Source organism: Arvicola amphibius, chromosome 18 (assembly GCF_903992535.2).
Source record: "Arvicola amphibius chromosome 18, mArvAmp1.2, whole genome shotgun sequence".
Lineage (NCBI taxonomy): Eukaryota > Metazoa > Chordata > Mammalia > Rodentia > Cricetidae > Arvicola > Arvicola amphibius.
Window position 1 is genome coordinate 5,830,289 of NC_052064.1, and position 19,343 is coordinate 5,849,631.

Genomic DNA, 19,343 nt, shown 5'->3' on the forward strand with positions numbered 1-19,343 from the left:
TGTGCACATGTGTGCATGCTCACACGTGTTCACATACATGTAGAGGTCAGAGGACGATGTTGGTTATCTCCCTCCATCACTCTCTACCTTATTTTTAGAACAGAGTTTCTCACTGAACCCGGGGTTGGATTAGCTAACTGATTGGCTAGACTTGCTGGCCAATGAGCTCTGAGGAGCTAGCTGTTCTCACCTCCCATTCTCCCTCCTCCCCCTCCCACACTAGGGTTACCTAGGCTACCAAGCTTGATTTTTATATGGATGTTGGGGATCCAAGTCTTTTTACAAAGCAAGCATTTACTGATTGAACCATCTCTCCCCAGCCCCAAATGTCATTTATTTAAATATTCATAGCTGATTTAAAGTCATCTATATTAATGGTCAATTATCAATATATTAAACTTGATAGGTAGGTATTTGTCAGCTGAGCATATGTGGAAATCCTGGCCATTCTCACTTCTATTGAGGTAGAAGAGTATCTCGAATATACATACTTAGTGTTGCCAATTATGAAAATTCAATATTATACATAAACTTTTGTTTCCCCTGGGTAAAATAGTGGATATAAATTAATACTTCATTGGCACCAAATATGAACTCAGTGATAGAGTTTTTAAAAAAAGGAGTTGAATGTGAATAGGTTATTTTTTTAAAAGAATTAATTTGCCTATCTAATCATGATACTAAAGAAATGATACATTTAAAAAGTTAAAATTTGGCAGCAAAATAGAATGGTTGTGCATTTTTTCAAAGGAAGACTTTCCAACATTGCTTCTGACGCTCACAAAGTAATACGTTCTAAATAGGAATGTTCGGTAATTACCAGCAAGCTACTCTCTCTGGGGTGATTTACAAACAATTAGGTGCTGCTCGTCCATTCAAGGAGCTCTGAAGCTCATTCCCTGGGCTGCTGATTCTTCAGTCTCAAACGGAGTTACCAATTATGGCTCCATCCAGATGGAGCCCCATCCCCAACAGACACACTGCATAGGCGCCCCTTTCTCAGCATGGAAATCTATGTAAGTCCTTTAATCTTTAATAATCTCAACACAAGCTTTTGGTAGGGAAATTCTGGAAACGCTCAGCGCTGTTGAGAGTTCAGATCAAGACCAGGCATTAAGGGCAAAGGCGTCTCAGGGACTCAGCTTTAGAGGGCAGAAACCGGAGCAAGCGCCAGCCCAATTCTTACCCCACTGAAGTGCAGAGCCAGCCCTGAAGCCACGGCTCCACACACGGTACTCAGTTTCCCACCGTTCACAGTCAGCCAGTTGTGGTTGGAGGGAGCGCGATTGAAGTTGTCTTTGAGCTGGGTTGGAAGGGAGGTCTCAGGCTCGTCACAGTACAGGCCTCCCCACTCCTCATCACAGCTGGGAGTGGAAAGAGAAAGGCGAGTCAACAGCAAACAAAGCAACTTTTTCCTAGAGCAGGTTGATTCAAGGTTGCTGTTCACAGAGTCTCAGAGCCAAAGATCACCTGCAGACCAGGCTGATTCAATGTTGCTGTTCTTCACAGAGTCACAGAGCCAAAGATCACCTGCTTTACTGAACAAGGCCCCTGGGTTAGAGGCAGGCTTTGAATTACCCCCCTCCAGGCTTTCCTAACATGGCGACTAGGGATTGCAGGTGGAAGAAAGTATCAGCTTTAGACAAGTTGCTAGTATCTTATCTCACGGGAAACAGTCTCGAGTAGCCTATAAACTGCAGCTGCCAAACCAAATTGCTGGGTGATAATAATATATGAAATTGGTCTTTTAAACAGAAGCTTCCTGCCGTTGAAGCACCAAGTGGCTGTGTGCTAAGTAGCTAAGATGCTTTGGATAATCAAAGCCAGCCCTGAACAGAGTTCTCAGCTCTCTGTTTAACAGGACAGGGCTGGGAGGCTGTCCAGGGCTCTTTGGAGTCATCCTGGATATGGGTTCCGGTCATTAAACAAGGGCCTGATTTCCTATGTTTAAGGAGATTAGTGGAGAAGAGCGTATGAATTCTCTATTAGCTTCTCTACACTAACCAACTGAACAGCACAGTCTTAGAAAACAAACAAAAAGGCTGTAGTGCACGTGTGTGTGTGTGTGTGTGTGTGTGTTTGTGTGTGTGTGGCAGGTGCTTGCACACACATCCATCCAGATGCTTTAAAAGTAGATTCTTCCAAAGATGCTAACGTCTACAAGAATGATATAGCAGGCTGCCTCTCAAATATGTCTAATAACTGATCAGACATGTCTATACTCTATTATGCAAACAATGTAAGAATTATCAATACATGTCCTTACTTCTATCTGGACTTAGTATTATTTTTTTTGGAAAATATAATGAACTCCTAAAGTTTCCTATCATCTTTTTCAAGGCTCAAATGTATCATAGAAACAGAAGAAAAAATATAATTCAGCTTTCTTTTGACCATATAGCTGTTTGTTGCTCAGGCGCTAATCCCTAAGTAAGGATGCAGTTGTAAAAGCCATTTATTCCACCATTAGTTCAATATCATATTTCAGGAAAGCTCAAAAGCTAAGGTCACTTGGGAGTGATGGAAAACCCAGCTTTCGAGACCTCCTGGATGGAATACGAATAAGGCTATTTAGACAAGAAAGATTCCAACTTACACACAGCTTCCCTGGATGCATCTCCCGTGGCCACTGCACATGTCTAGACAACCGTCCCCAATGTAGACATTATCTATGGCCCACGTCTGCTGCTTGTCGAAAGGAGCCGGTTGGTGCCAGCGGAAACGAGTGGCCTGAGACCTTGGAACAGGAAGATATTTGCAATGAGGAAGAGCACAGTGGGGAAAATATATTCTGGGAAGCCTGAAGCGGGTAGCACGAAAGGACACGCTCCTATTCCTATTTTTAAAAGAACATTAGCTACTGCAGTAGCCAAAGCAAACCTCTAGTTAACAAAATTAAGCCAAACAAAAAGATTCAGCATGCATTTCTGCCCCAGGGATCTTTCTGGGTAGTGTAAAAGACCATATCAGAAGCGAAATCTAATCCTAAAGCCAGAAGCCTCGAGGGACTGGTAAGGGTCTGAGCTTGTATGGCAGCCATTGTACGGACACAGGGGCTGCTGTTGAGTTATGGAACTGGAAGGAAGATGCCTGCCCTCGAGCAACTAACCCTTCTGCCTTTAACTTCGGAACAGCATGTGGGCTGGGTTTCGTGTTCGCCCCTGCGCTCTAGGGCAGTGGACACCTGCATCCACCTCACTCAGCACCCCTGAGGAATTATCCTGATAGAAGCAAGCCTTAGGGGATGGGATAAACATAAACCAGAGAAATCAATGAAACCCAGGTAACTGTATATAGAGAAGAGACGGGTAATAAATAAAGTCAGGCTCATTTTACGTCGGTTAAAAAGTGAAATAAATAAAAGTAAGCTAAATGTTCTCCATTCCAGAAGCAGAAATGTACCTCCTCCTTCACGGTTTGGAGAGCATCTTGTTCAGCAACACAAACATGTGTTCCAAGGCACTAGATGGCAGTAAAATCCAAACAATACCCGGCACTCAGGCAAATGTTAAAGACTTGTGGAGGAAATATTTTGTGTTTATTGAGCCATGTGTATTTAACACTAAAGGACTTAATATTTTGATTGGAGAATGTTTTAGAAAGGGAAAAAGATAAAATAACAGCCAGAGTCTTATATTTTCTAAAGGAAAATACTTATATGAAGTTTAGCAAATAATTTAAAAAGAACAGCAGACTAGAACTAAGATTTTCATTCTGGGAAACAGCTCAGTTCAACTACATATACTTGGCACAAACTCATTTCTGCAGACCTGGCTCTGCAGCTCCCACTCTGTGTAGCAGAAGTATCTCGACTCAGATCTTTCCTATCAATATTTGTTGCACTGAAATTAAGCCCAAAACTGATGTGGGATTCCCCTCTGTGCTATGAATATGTTTTATTAACATTAGTTAATAAAGAAGCTGATTTGGGCCTATGGCATGTTAGAACATAGCCAGGCAAGAAATGTAAACAGAGAGATATAGAGAGAGTAGGTGGAGTCAGGGAGATGCCATGTAGCTGCCAAAGGAGAAGGAAACACGGAACCTTAGGAACTTTACTGGTAGGCCACAGCCTTGTGGCAATACACAGATTGAGAGAAATGGGTTAATTTAAGATTAACTTAATTATGGGTTAACTTAATTGAATGGGTTAATTTAAGATTAAGAGCTAACTAGGAATATGTTAGAGTCAATGGTCAAACAGCATTTTAACTAATAAAGTTTCTGTGTGACTATTTCAGGTCTGGGTGGCCCAGAAACGAATGAGCAGTCTCTGACTACAAAATGATGTCCAACACGGAGCACGGATCCACATAAGACCTAAGAAAAGCTTAAAATAAAAGGCTTCTAGACCCACAAAAACAGCAGCCAAGTACAGTTTCTTGGTAGCTGCATTTCTTTTTTCAGATAGACTCTGTTTACTAGAAACAAATAGAGGCACAATTCCTTTACGAGAAGGCTTCCTGACTCAGCAGTAGCAGCAAAAACTGCCCGGCTCCCTTAAGAAGGCTTCCTGGTTTGTGCTAGCTGCATGAACAACTCTGGCTCTTTCAGGAGGCCGAGCACTTGAATGGGGTTTGTGGGCAGTGTGCTGCAAGTTACTTGGTGGCAGCATGGGCCAACTGGTTACCAGAGTTGAGGTGGTGAGCACAGCTCCCACCTGGCAGTCCCAGAGCTGGTGGTAAAGGTACCTGCATCATATTAAAAGGTAAAAGAGGAGGAGCCAGCATCCAGGGCCACTGTGACCAAGCTACTTACGATTTTAAAAACACTCCTGGTTAAAAATGATTACAGATGCACAATAAATACAGATTCAGACAGAAATAAACATCTAAAGAGGTCACAGCATGTTTAAAAATATATGTAACCTTGAGAGAGAGAAAAAGAGTATAGACAGTTATGAAAATTAGTTTTAAAAAAGCAAAGTCTTTAAAGAGACAGTATAGACAGTCATAGATTAAAGGAGAAAAAAATAAGCCACATAAAGATGGAAAATACACAGAGAGTCTGGATTATGTATAGTATGTTTTCTTTGAATTTTTTGACTGTGAGCTAAGTACAGAGAGACATTTCATTGTACAGGCTGCTAAGCTAAACCAACATATATGTTTTAAAGGTATTTTGTCTTCAAAATTTGGGTCTAAGAATATGTTGCTTTGGAAAAGAGGTTCTGCTTTTGTTTCCATAAAGAATAAAAAGCTGTGGATTCCTTACTGGCTAATATGGTTTGATCAAACAAGGTCCCCTGAAGCAATGGCCCAGATGGTCCAACATCCATGACAGCTTCAGCACTGCTGGCTGAGATGGACCTACCACACAGCATACCCCATGAAAGACCTGATGAACAGCACCCCCAATCATCAGGAAGTAGTTTAGAGAACAATGCCCAAAGTCCCTAAATGATTGTTTATAAATCTTTGTTTACATTTAAAGGGGAATTATAACATAGAAATGAATACTTTGCATTGGTATGGATCTTGACCTATTGATACAAATTTATGGTCAATTTTGTTATATACATTTCTGCTCTTGTTTAAGGTATTGTGTTTGTGCAGCTCATTTAAAATGTAATGTATAATTAAAAATACAGATTAATAGATAGTCATTTATAATAGTCAAACTTGTCATGTTAGATTTTCTAGATGTACAAAAATATATTTCAGATGGATAAGTATTCTTTAAAACATTCAAAGACTAACAAAATATGGCATTTAAAATGTTGTAAGGACTTAGGACTTTTCATGACAATGAGACACATCTGGTCCTGGCAGTACCAATCTACTTCAAGAGGATGATGGGCATTAATGAGGCTTTTTATGGAGTTGGTTAGCCATTTGTGCAAGAAACTGCTCTTGCCTGGACTTCTTGGTGGTATGCTGTATGAACTGGATATACAGAACCCACAAAAACCTGACAGCTAGACTTGCATAAAGGTGAGACAGTCCTTCAGGGTTCCTGCTTCATAAAATAATCTGCCAGACATTCTGCAGGATACAGAAGAAAGTGACTGACAAACTGCCAATAGAGGCAAAACAGTCTTTCAAATTTCCTGTTTCATAAAAATGTCTGCCAGATACTATGGGCTTATAGGTTGAAGATGGATATCCCAATGTTACAAAAGAACTTTAGGTGACTGTCCAGGCAGTGAGTTGTCCCTGTCAATTCTACAGCTTTGGAAGTTGCTTACAATGCACTTCCTGTTTACTTAGATAATATTATATCCTTCTGGGGTCTTTGATGGATTTAAAGAATAGATAGTTATAATTATAGCTTTTCTTAGCTATGACAAAAGATAAAGTAGATATAAATATTGTAACTGTAATTCTTGCTTGATACCTTTTGCTATATGTAATTTTACTATGTTAAAATTAAAACCTTCCTTTTTATTTAGACAAAAAAAAGGGGAGGTGATGTGGGATTCCCTTCTGGATGCTGTGAATGTGTTTTGTTACCATTGGTTAATAAAGAATCTGCTTTGGGCCTATGGCAGGGAAGAACAGAGCAAGGTGGGAATTTCAAGCAGAGAGAGATAGACCTAGGGGGTCGGGTCTGAGTATGGGTTTCTCCTCTCCTCCCTTCTGGCTTTCATCATACAGCATCACTTACTTGAGTTTCCTGAGCACACCAAACTCATTCCCACCTCCTTGCATTTGTGTTTCCCCGAGTGAGTTCTCCCTCTGCGTGGTGTACCCCTTTGTGTCTCCAGGGTCTTCACAGAGACATTTTCTTCATGACCCTTGTAAAGCTGGCACTGTCTCGGTCACACCCACCACAGCCCGTTCTTTCCCTGGCACTCAGCACAATTTAGCACCACCGGGAATGCATGTGAGTATGCTTCAGGGAGACGCAGTTCCTTCCTGGACCATTACGTCATCAGGCCGCTCTTGTGGGTAGTTCCAGGGACAGGGAGCTGATGTTCAGGGGCCACCTTTTTTACTGGGAGCAATGTACTGATGCCAACCCTCACTAGTGTTGTGCCAAGCTCAGTGGCTCTGCTCTTTTGGATGACTGAATTCATTACTCTTTCTATACAGCAACATCGTGTGACACTATGTTTCCATAGCTCATAACTGTGCATTTGGATCTGTAGCCAACATGCACATATTTATTCTCTCTTTTGCTTCTGACTACAAGTTTTCTGAAAGGTAGGGTTGCTGTCTGTCTTCAGTCATTACAGATAATAATAAGTAATAAGCTTTCCCTGTGCTCTTAATATCAAATACAAGTTTCACTAAAGCCTCTGTCACCTTACATTTTAAAGCAGTTTCTTTTGTTAGATTACCCTCTCCATTTATCATTCCGTTGTCTGTGACACTCACAAATGGAATTTCATAAACATCTCCTGAAAGAATATTAAGTCGGCGGCAATAAAGATTCCTGGTAAAAGCAAATAAGAGACACCTTTCCGGGTGGTTGGGGAGGAACTGGGGTAGCTGTGTGGAACAGTAGTGTTGGCGGCTGTTGGGGGAGAAGAGCTGAGAGGCCACGGGGGGCTGCCTAGCAGGGAGCAGCTTTCCGACCACTGGTTTTGTTCAGTCACAGTCTGGACAGAATGACTGAGTAGGGACTTAAGAGCCAGATGAACTGCTGGAGGTGACAGTCCTTGTGCAGACTTCTAACCCTACCCCTTTCGGTCTATGCCACTCTCTGGAGTCCCACAGAAAAGGAATCAGTAGGGACCGTGTGAAGATTGTACTAAGCCTGGAGTTGGCCAATGGGTCTAAAGATAATGGGGTGCTCTACTGTATTCTGGCACCAGTGAGTTCTACGTTCATGGCGAGCAAGTAAATGTTTAGATACAACGAGGGGGTCAAATTTGAAGCGTGGTGGTTTTATATTCTTAGGACGAGCGATATCTAGTAATCACATACTCCCAGGCAGTGATGCCTTCTCATTCATTATTATTTTACAGGAAGAAGCAGCACTTTCTTTAAAGGAAAGGAGTACAGTAAGTTCAGAACGAGAACACTGGTGTCGGATTCAACCTCTAAGCCTTTCCGATAGAGCAAGAATTCCCAGGCCTGCCTGGCTTCCCCGTCAGGGGGACCAAATCACTTAGGTCTATGTGCTGACACCTTCCCATCTGTAAAGCTCAGAAAATGCGGCTTCCCGACTCACAGGGGTGTTGTGAAAATTAATTAGTTCATGTTTACCAAGACCTACGAGTGCTTTGGCACATCCCTCGGCAGGTGTTGTCGCTTATCCTGAAGGTCCCTTATAATGATGGCCGCTGCCAGCTGCTGCTGCTTGGAGTTGGGGGAAAAACGGCCCCACAGCCAATTTCTTATTTCACATAACCTCGAAATCTCTCCTTATGATTATTTTCTGAATTTATACCACTCCCTCCCCATCAACACATTGAAAGTGCTTCAAAAATGTACACTAGTAACTACCCACTGCTGAACAGCTAATATGTTACCGCAGACAACCCCGTTTCTGGACGTGGCCATTCCGTGGGCCTCCTCCATGCGGCCACACCTTTTGACAGATTTCAGTGAACATATCATACTCTGAGCTTCCGTAGGATGACTCCATTCACCCAGGAAGACTTCCGTCATCATCCTGATGAGAAGAATGCCTTTGAGAAAGCCGTGGCTGTCATCTCTGGTCTCTGCTCCCTCAGTGATGTTAGCGTTTGCTCTCAAAGAGACGCACTGGGAACCCTGCTCTCCCCCCCCCCTCTCTCTCTCTCTCTCCTCTGATGGAGAAGGTAAAGAGACGCACCAGGAACCCCGCTAGCTCTCTCTCCTCTGATGGAGATGGTGAGGCACACGGACTTCACTCTCACACCAATTTACAAACAAAGCCCTGCGATGAGGCCCAGATCGCTTGACTTATAGGAAGTATGATTATATAGCATTTATCCAGCCTCCAGGATAATTTTGAATTTCTATGAAGTAAATCTTTTAAAACTCGATTGCAACACATACAAATATCAGTCAGCGATAGGAGAATTTGCACGAGTCAGCTCCACCAGGCTTTTCATTTCCCTTGAGAGGAAACAAGTAGTGACCTTTGCTGTGTCCAGCTAGGTCCAGCCACTGGCTGTGTGACCTGGGGGAAAGCAAAGGACCTTGCTCTGGCCAGCCATGTCTACAAAAGGAGGAAGAGAGCTGGAGGCTAAAGGAGGCTCAGGAGGTAGTTCAACCAATTACTTTATGATGACACACCCAATTACTTTATGATGACACACTTTGTGAGATCAGGAAATCTGAGTAACAAACATTGAAGAAGTTCTAAAGACATTGCCCTCTCTAGCTGTGATAATTGCATCATAGTGTCTATAATGTTCTTCTCATTCAGTAATGTGAAATGCTACAATGTCTAGAATTTGCTTCACTATAGTGTGGGGTTAGGAGTAAGTAGGGGTACGCAATGTTGGTAATGCATTCAAACTAGCTAGTGTGTACCTGGTACATGATTCTCTTTAACTTTATATGCTTGTCTTTTAAATAAATAAAAATGTAAGCCAATAAAATCCCTTTAAAAGCCTAGGATATTTTAAATTTCAGGATTAGAAATAAAAAGAAATGACTATCATCTTTCAACAAAATAACTTTTAAAAATCAATCGTGTTTAAAAAAGTCACAGACAGCAATAAGAAGAACTATAATATTCTGAATAAACCGGCTGAGAGCTTCACTACATCCTACTAGTCACCAAATACAGGAGATTTTCTACAGTTTACAACATTTCTTGTCTATGGAGGATGGTTTATATTTAGCTGTAAAAGCAATCTTAACAATTCACCTATATGTACAAGACCAGTCAAATATCAAATTCTCTGATGAAATCTTGGAATACGTAGGCACCCCATACGGCTCAGAGGCAGCCGAGTCTCTATTCAGTTTCACACGAATGCCAATATAACAAGGAAGGTAGATCCAGATCGGGAGATGAAGTCGGTTTCTGACATCATCCTATCTTTCCTTCAGTCTTTCTCAATAACCCAAAGTTTTATTCTATTCCATTTTCCCAGGACAATAACGTGTGCAATTGATGGAGGTACAATATACAGTGGTTAAATCCACGGGCTCTTGGGCCAGGCAAACTATTTCCAGCAGCTCAAAAACTATTCTTTTGAAGACACTAAAAATTGAGGAAAAAAAAAACCTGAAAATTTTGGACACTTTCTCCTTCCTTTCTGTGACTGAAGTCACCGATCTTCTCCTGCGTGGCAATCCCGTCTCATTTGGCTTGTGGACAGCGTGTAACTCGGACTCTTGCATCTTCTTGCTTTGTGAGCCATTCCCACTCATCCGTTCTCTCTGGAGAGTGGATGCAGTTACAGCAACATCACGATTGCAGATTCAAAGATGGGCGTCTTCTCTTTGTATGCGACGGGGAAGTTAGGAGCGTGTCTTAGCAGTCCTCTCACTGACGATTTCTGTACGGGTGCTTCACTCTGGCCTCTTAACTGCAGCCCAGATCTGTCCACACAGCACGTTTGCCACCGTATCTGAGACGGTCTTGCAAATTTTTCTTAGACTATTCCAAGCTCAGAACATCCTACGATTCATTCTTCAAGTTTTTAACATATATTCAAGCATATACATAATATATTATACCAGTGTATGTATACATTCAAGTGTGTGTGTGTGTGTGTGTGTGTGTGAAGGCCAGAGAACAAATTTGGGAGCCATTCCTTAGGGGTCCTCAAGGTTTTTTTTTTTTTTTTTTTTTTTTTAAATCATTTATTTATTTATTTATTTAGGTTTTTTGAGACAGGGTTTCTCTGTAGCTTTGGAGCCTGTCCTGGAACTAGCCCTGTAGACCAGGCTGGCCTCGAACTCACAGAGATCCGCCTGCCTCTGCCTCCCGAGTGCTGGGATTAAAGGTGTGTGCCACCACCGCCCGGCCATCTTTTCCTCTTCACTGAATTCTTCAAAGCCTGGGCCCAGCTTTACACCAAACCCTCTCTAACTCTGACTTTCAATACACTCTCCCAGTGTTCAACACCTGTGGCATTTCTAGCCCGTTCCTCAGCACAGCCTTCAGTTACAGTCAGCAGGAACCATTTGCAGCTCCTCCAACAGGTTCCAGCCTCTGCTGGGAGAGAGGTTCAGGCAGTGTCTGACTCGCTTCTCTCAGGGCTACACAAACTGTTTTCATTCATTTTATTTTATGGACGGTTTTCCAGGAAGCTCTGACTTTACCCTGCATACGGCAAAGAATAAAGTAAAAAAATGACGCCAAATTCTCGGGTTTTAACCCCACAACGCCTGGAGCAGAGTCTGCTATAGCTTGTGTCTCCTCTCGGTATCCCTCATCAGGAAGAGGCACTGTCTCTCAGGGAGCACGAGGACCTTTCCCTCACTCTACAATGTCTTCTTCATCATCAGCGCACCCAGCATGCAATCTGAATTTCTCGTTATGTCCACTGAGAACATATTAACCATCCTCCCAATCTCAATCTGCCCCACCCTCTCACCTTCCCTAATTGATTCTCCAGTTATAATAATAAGCCTTTCTAACTCCAGATCTCACCAAGCCCCTTACGCCTGCACACTCTAACGGATGTGTATGCACTGCTTGCTATAAGAAAGCCCCATATTTATGACAGCCGGTTCTTTATGGTTTGATAGCATTTCACATCTCACTTTCTTGCCTTCTCTCCGTCTGAACTCAGACACCCCAACTTCCTGCCACTACAGGGCATTCTCCTTGCCTGGATCATTCTCTGACCTTCCTCCTTCCGCAGTTCACCTTCAGATCTTACTTAAGTTAATCATTTCTTAAGAAACTATTCTCTGCCTTCCTGATCAAGCACCACCTTCCGGTACTCCGTCACATCGCAATGGATCCTATAGTTAGTTCTGAGTTTGGATGATCTCTGGTGAATGCCTCTGTCTTTTACTGAATGGAAAGCTCTTCGAGGTAGGGATCAACCCAGTATGGAGTAGAGACTAGTAAACAATTCACTACTTAAAAGCATTTTTATTTTTTAGAAAAGTTATGTCTGAATGGATAAACAATTGTTCCTGGAGACCTGGCTACTTCAGCAGAGTGAAATGTTTGATAGCAATTTGTGGGCGACCATCTCCATTTACACTCATTACCAGCAATACCCGGATCCTCCTTAAAGCCACATCATAAGACAGTAGCCAAGTTCCAGCTGTCTGGTGGTCATAGTCAGGGCTAAGCCCTACTAAGCATGCATCTGTAAGCTGTCGATACCATATTGTTGACAGCAAAGAACTAGAAACTCAGGTCCGGCAGACCGCATAGATGCTTCAGCACATTTCCAGACTTTTAGGGAGTCAGTTAGTTTGACTTCTTGTCTGTCTGTATGCCTGCCTGCTTGCTTACCTACCGAGCTACCAACCTATCTGTCCTGGGGATCAAACCAAGGGCCTCATGCATGATAAACACAGGTGTTCCACCACTGAGGTCAGTTCCACATAAAACAAGGAAAAGCACATTTAGAAAGCCACAGGGCAGAGCGTGGAAGCAGGAGAGACGGGCAGCATGCGTCTGAGATAGTCCTCTGAGACTTTCCATGAGCTTCCTTGGCATATGGCAAACCATGCAAAGAAATGGGTACAGCTTGGGCTGCTTCTATGCCCGTTTCTGAATTTCTCAGTGGGGTGGGCTGTAAGGCAGAATTACCTTTAAGACTTTCGTATGACAATGAGCCCTGAGGGTGATATCGGAAACAAACTGTGTATTATCACTATGGTAACAGGGGAAATAGATGCTCATCAGATTTTCCACGTATCATTTGAAAGGGTCAAAATTCTTGCGAGTGCGAGCAAGAGACAATTAAAAGACAGATTAAAATATGAGGAATAATTACTTTTCTTCGGTAGACATCTCGAGGGTATAATGACTAGCTGAAGTAAATCTTAGAATGTCACTTATTTGCAGAATGCTGCCAAGTAGCTGGGTAATAATTCATAGAATTCATAAAGACTTAAAAGACAGCTGCCTTAATGGAGGGTTTTCCCCCCGTAACTTATTAAGATCACCTTAATAATTCATGTACAGCAATACCTTTAACGAGCAACAAAATCTCACGTATCTCATTTAAACTCATTTAAACTTGGCAGCTCTGCCTCCCAGTTAATATCGTCCCCCGCCTCCGAGCCAGCAATTGTAAAGCGGCTGTGGGCTCTTAGAGGCGGAAGCCACTCCATTTATGATCATCCCAGGAAGAGTTACGTCCTAGAAGACGCTTGCATGGTAGGGTCATTTGCTAGGAGGATTTACTCATTCTTCATGTGCAGGGAGGTGACAGGACAATAATGAGCCCAAACTATAACTCTTGCTCCACACTGTGCTGGTTGTCCTCCTTCTCTGCTAACCGCAGCAGCCAGCCAGGTTTCTGTGGAGCAAACAGGAGCGCTAACTGCAATCTTAACGCTTTCCTATGCTCCGCGCTCGCTGTGGGTGGCGAAGGAATCGGAAAGCGAAGTTCCCCTGGGGAGAATTGACCCTCCACGTCCCTAACGCTGGAGTATAAACACACACACACACACACACACACACACACACACACACACACACGATCCAGCAGTTACCAGGCACTTTTTTCAAACCAAGTTATCTGCCATCAGTGTAGTGGATGAAGCACTTACGGTTGCTCTCCACAGGGGCTCCAGGGGATAAATTCCAAAGTAATATTCAAAATAAGATTTGGAAAGCAGAGGCTAATGTGAGGACACAATTTATTTGCTATATTCATTTATATAAAATCACTAACCACTGCATTGACAGTGGTTTAAGTGGCAGAAAAATAGATTCCATTTAAATCTATTTTCCATCCAGTGGTCTAATTTTAAATGGCTGCTTCTCGACATCTCTAAATCAAGTCGGAGAAATTGTGAAGCTGCAACTAGTGTTTTCTTGTATAGGCCAGTCTTAAAAAAAATTATTAGCACTAAAAGTCAGGAAAAGCCTGGATTTAAGGAAAACAACAACTTCCCCATAAAAACTGACTTCCACTTTTCTTACTGAGTTAGCCGTAATTTATATTCAGATAAGTAGCAAGTTCTCATGCATCTCATTTAAACTTGGTCTGGCTAGTACCAAAGCTGATCACATGGGGGTGATACATGCAGAAGTAGCAATACCTGGTGTAAGGAGGGAGGGGCAGGGTGATTCTGGTCCACTTGTTGAAAGTGTCTGACACCAGGATCCGCTGCAGGTGGTAGCGGCTGCACTCGACGTTGGTGGGCAGGCAGTCCCTCAGCAATGGGTGCCACGACAGCCCCAGATCCACCGAGTATTCCAGTTCGATAGCTGAAACAGGAAGTAGTGTTCTTAAAGCCAACACATGCCTGTAGAGCTGGGGACCACAGTAGCTTACTCTCTCTCTGTGTGTGTGTGTGTGTGTGTGTGTGTGTGGTTTAAAATGTAATGAAATAGTTTTACTTACCCCCTATGTTTATATTTCCGACTTTGAAATGTTTGCCAGTTTGGTTTATATCTCTATTTATTTTTGCTTTTTTGTTTGTTTTATTTTTTTTGTCTTTTAGAGACAGGGTCTCTCACACAGTCCTGGAACTCACTGTGTAGATCAGGCTGGCCTCCCAGAGATCTAGGATTAAAGATGTGGACCACAAGGCCTGGCCATTACTGCTAATTTTAATAATGTTGAACTACAAGCTCCTTTTAAGGGAGATATAAACAAGTGAAAGAAAACGACTCTCCCCAAATCACTCATTATAATGAGAACCTTTTAGAAAAAAATACAAGTTATTGGTTCATATACTGCTATGCGTATATGAGCAGCCAATGTATTACATGCTCTACACGGTGACTCTGGTCCCGTCCACTCAACACCCTGTCTCGTCCTTCTCACTGAAACCCCTCAGTCTCTGTCCCCCTCAATCTCATGTCTTTTTTGTCAATGCTAATGATCTCTTTTTAAATATGCAAAATATGTGAGCACTCTTCAAAATTTTTAGACAGAATTATTTTTATGTGCGCGCGCGCGTCTGTGTGGGTGCCCATAGAGGCCAAAAGAGGATCCTCTTTTGAGGTACAGACGGTTGTGAGCCATCCAAGGCAGGTGTTGGGAACCAAATCTCCCTCCTCTGTAAGAGCAGCAAGTTCTCTCAGCGCCAAGTCATCTCTCTAACCCCAGTCTTTTAGATTCTGACCACCCCACAAAAAAAAATTCGGGCCCGTTACGTCCATTCTGCTCTCGTGAAAAACGGCACTTCTGAGAAGCCGCCTCACTCCTTATGTGTTTAATTTCACTGGCCTACACAACGGAGCACACCGGGGAGCCAAGGACGCATAAAGAGACATCTGAAAGTCATGGAACTTGTGTAAACGCAGCAGTCAGGCTGGGGTCTGCAGAAGGGTAGTTCTCTCCTTCCCTTTTCTTCCTCTGAAACAGGCAGCTTTCCCCGGCTTCGCTGCTCTGCTGGCTACAAGTGCTTTATAAGCTGCTGAACTGCGTGCTCTAAGGCAACGGCTTTCAATCTCAGCCACACACTGAAACAAACTCCTTAGGTACCTTTCAATCTTAGCTGCACACTCAAACTCCTTGGGTAACTTGAGAAACTCTCGGTGCTTGCATTTCAAGGCCAGTGTCTCCCTAAACCTTCTGGCCCCTGGCCCCGGGGTCAGGAGCTCTGAAGAGCCCCAGGTGATTCTGTGTGGCCAACATGAGGCCTTATGCTCCTTGAAGCTTTCTAGGTACGGACAATGGGCTCAGCCTTCATTGTGTGTGTCCTTATGGTCTCAGACATTATTGATCGCTCTCTGATTCTTTTAGTTGAGATCATTATTCCAGGCATCCTGTCTTCACGCTGACTCTTTCGCTTTCTAGGGGAGCTTTGCACATTCCCCCAGACATCTCTCTGGCCTCCTATTCCATACATACACACTCGGGCTGCAACAACACCTACCAGTTTTATGTCTCCAAACTGATTTGACTCAGTCAGCCAGTGCTTACTGATTATGGCACAACACTGGACGCTGAATACATTGTGAAGAGCAGTCTAGACAGGTCCTTCTTACGGGTCCAAGAAGTACTGTCACCAGAACCAAGAAAACCGCACCACTTCCTCCCAGAAACAAACGAATTTTAGTAACCACTATACTTCAGCAAGGATGAAATTTTGACACTCTTTCTCTGGGTTTGAGATTTAGACATCACTTCCAAAAGTTGACTCCTTTGTTGAGTTCCCGGTGTTGAGCCCACTTCTTATCCCTGGTAGATTTGGTTGTTTTCACTGTCTCATGTTGCCTTTGTCTTTTCTGCTTCTCTTGATGACAGCACGGTACCCTATCACCGTCCTCCCTGAGGCCCCATTGGAGATCACTGCTCTACCTTATTTCCTAGGATTCCTTTCTGTTTACCTTCACAGAGCTGAAATCTCCTAAAACATTACAATTCTCGTGATGAGTAACTTTCTGTCACAACCTAAAATCACCTGGTAAAAACGACCCAATGGGCAATTGTCTGCAGTAGGTTGGCTTGTGGGATTGCCTTAAAGTGGCTGATAGAAGAAGAACCAGACAGCTGTGGGCAGTGCCATCCCCTAGGCAGAGTCTTGAACTATACAAGAGTGGAGGAACAGCACTGATCAAGCAAACAATCAAAAGAGCACAGACACACTCGTTTCTCTGTGCTCTGACTATAGTGTGACCTGGCTATCTGATGTCCCTGTCTCTCTACGCTCTGACTATAGTGTGACCTGGCTATCTGATGTCCCTGTCTCTCTATGCTCTGACTATAGTGTGTCCTGGCTGTTTGATGTCCCTGTCTCTCTGTGCTCTGACTATAGTGTGACCTGGCTATCTGATGTCCCTGTCTCTCTGTTCTCTGACTATAGTGTGACCTGGGTATTTGATGTCCTGTCTCTCTGTGCTCTGACTATAGTGTGACCTGGCTATCTGATGTCCCTGTCTCTCTGTGCTCTGACTATAGCGTGACCTGGTTATATGATGTCCCTGTCTCTCTACACTCTGACTATAGTGTGACCTGGGTATTTGATGTCCCTGTCTCTCTGTGCTCTGACTATAGTGTGACCTGGCTATCTGATGTCCCTGTCTCTCTGTGCTCTGACTATAGCGTGACCTGGTTATATGATGTCCCTGTCTCTCTACACTCTGACTATAGTGTGACCTGGGTATTTGATGTCCCTGTCTCTCTGTGCTCTGACTATAGTGTGACCTGGCTATCTGATGTCCCTGTCTCTCTGTGCTCTGACTATAGTGTGACCTGGCTATCTGATGTCCCTGTCTTGTTGTCCCCGCCATGATGGGCTGTAACCTGGGACTGTGAGAGGAAATAAACCCTTTTCTTCCCTAAGATGGTTTTGTCAGGGTTGTTACCACAGCAACAGAACAGAAATTAGGACTACACCCCTCTGTACTTACAGTCTATCATCTATGACTGTTGAGCACAAATTTCTGTACCTGCTCTTTAAAGTCCTTCAAACTTTGTGGCTCCCTCGACTTAGTTACTCTGTCCTCCATTTTCTTACTTACTGCCCCTCCCGGGAGCCTGTGCCCGCCTGTGGGAGAAGCACACACAGCTGGTTATGAGGACCAAAGCTAGTCCTGGTGCTGCTGCTACTTACTCCTTTGTTATTTTCGCCGGCTCTAAGTTACTGGAGGATGAGGACTCTGGAGTAGCAAGGGTACTTCTGCTTCTAGGGCCAGGATGCTTTGCTCTCCCAGATTCCCTGGGGGCTGGGGGAGCTTTGTTTACTGCTTTCCTGGGGGCAAACCTACTACAGCCTAAAGATCCATGGGAGACTTAGCTCTTGTCAAACGCTACCCTCTTTGAAGGGACAGCCATTCATCCTCTCTCCCTGTCCTGACTTTGCGTGACATTAGGTTCGCTCCGTAGAACATTTTTCCCCAGTCATCTGCTGGATTCTATGTTCTTGAGGCGACTCTTCAAACAGAATGCACCTACTGAATCAGAGTATGCACCTTCTGCTGGTCCATCTTTCCTTTCACAAGTTCTGCCACTTCCCTCCCACTATGACTGGTGTCAACTGTGTTTGAAGTACAAAGAATATTTCTGGGATTCTTCCTAGGTTCAAAATCATAGGAATATCAAAATCTGGTCCCATGAAAACTTGAAAGTAGCCAAGCTCCTCAAATTCCCAAGCCCTCTAATCTAAGACAGACAAGGGTCCCTATCAGCCTTGAGGTGCCCTGGAAGGTGGCACAGGACTGTGGTCCCTCAGAGGCGCCCTGGGAGGTGGCATAGGTCTGCAACTCCTCAGTAATTCCCCGGGGTCTGCAAATTCAGGTGACAGGTCAAAAACTGCAACAATGGCTGCTTGTATTTTCCTCCTGAGGGCTTGGATGACTGGCACGTGTTATCACGCACATTTTACACAGGGTTGGGGAGTGAACTCAGGGCTTCATGTATGCTAGGCAAGCAGTCTTCCAACTAAGCTACATCCCGAGGTAGTCACCATGTTTTCAAAAATATACTCTATTTACAATAGAAAATTGTCGAGAAAAATTAAAGCTTCAAGGATATTTCAAGAACTTAAAATGTCTTGTGATCATTTGTGTACTTAACATTAGCACTTAGGTATTGAACTGTGTGTGTGTGTATGTGTGTACGCGCGCGTGTGTGGTATTCATATATGTGCTTGTAGATGTGTGTGTAAGCCAGAGGCCGACACTGAGTGCTTTCTTTAATTACTTCTCCAACTTACTTTTTGAGATGGGGACTGTCACTGAGCTCAGATCGCATTGATTAATCCAACTGGCTGGCCAGTCAGCTCTGGAGATCTGCTTGTCTTTGCCTTCCCTGTGTAGCATTTCAGGAACACACAACCATGCTCAGGCTTTTTTATGTGGGTGCTGGGACACTGAACTCAGTCCCCCCACTTTACTAAGTCATCCTGTTAACTCAACGACAGAGGTTCTGAACGGTACCCACAGCCACGGGAACTCAGGCTTCTGGCCCTCGGCGTGTGGAGTACTTACCATAGCAAGAGTCCGTGACTGAGCAGGAGGCAGCAAAATCTATCTGCAGGAATGAGTCCTCATTCACGGCAATGTCCGTGGTGACCACGTAGCGGGTACTGGCCTTTTCAATGAAGACAAGGGCATCGCCTGTGGAGCCACACACGGGCATCTTGGTGCCTCCCGGATGAAGCAGCCACTTTCTGCTGTCCAGGGTTGAGAAATCATCTTCTAGGACTGTATTGCCAGAGATATTTCCTCCAATGAGAATCTGAAATGCATTTTAAAACACCCCATGGTTTGGTTTTAGCGTACGGGAGAGTGCAGTCGTTTTTGTTTGTTTGTTTTTGATCCCTCAGCTGCCTCAGAATGGGTGTTGTACGATAGCATCGTGCTGGGGACCTTTGAGAATGCTCTTGTTTCTGGGATCTGCTTGCCCATCTGGCAAG

At 43.8% G+C, this 19,343-nt stretch overlaps 1 protein-coding gene across 1 annotated transcript in view; it reads right to left on the bottom strand.

Annotated features, from left to right (window-relative positions):
• Positions 1–19,343, bottom strand: part of Reln (reelin) — a 429,856-nt gene that overhangs the window by 43,253 nt on the left and 367,260 nt on the right. The window contains exons 45-48 of the mRNA XM_038315201.1: positions 18,916–19,165; positions 14,073–14,241; positions 2,597–2,737; positions 1,187–1,364 (exon numbers count right to left, since the gene is read on the bottom strand). Coding sequence (XP_038171129.1) covers positions 1,187–1,364; positions 2,597–2,737; positions 14,073–14,241; positions 18,916–19,165 — 738 coding nt within the window. The remainder of the gene's footprint in view (positions 1–1,186; positions 1,365–2,596; positions 2,738–14,072; positions 14,242–18,915; positions 19,166–19,343) is intronic.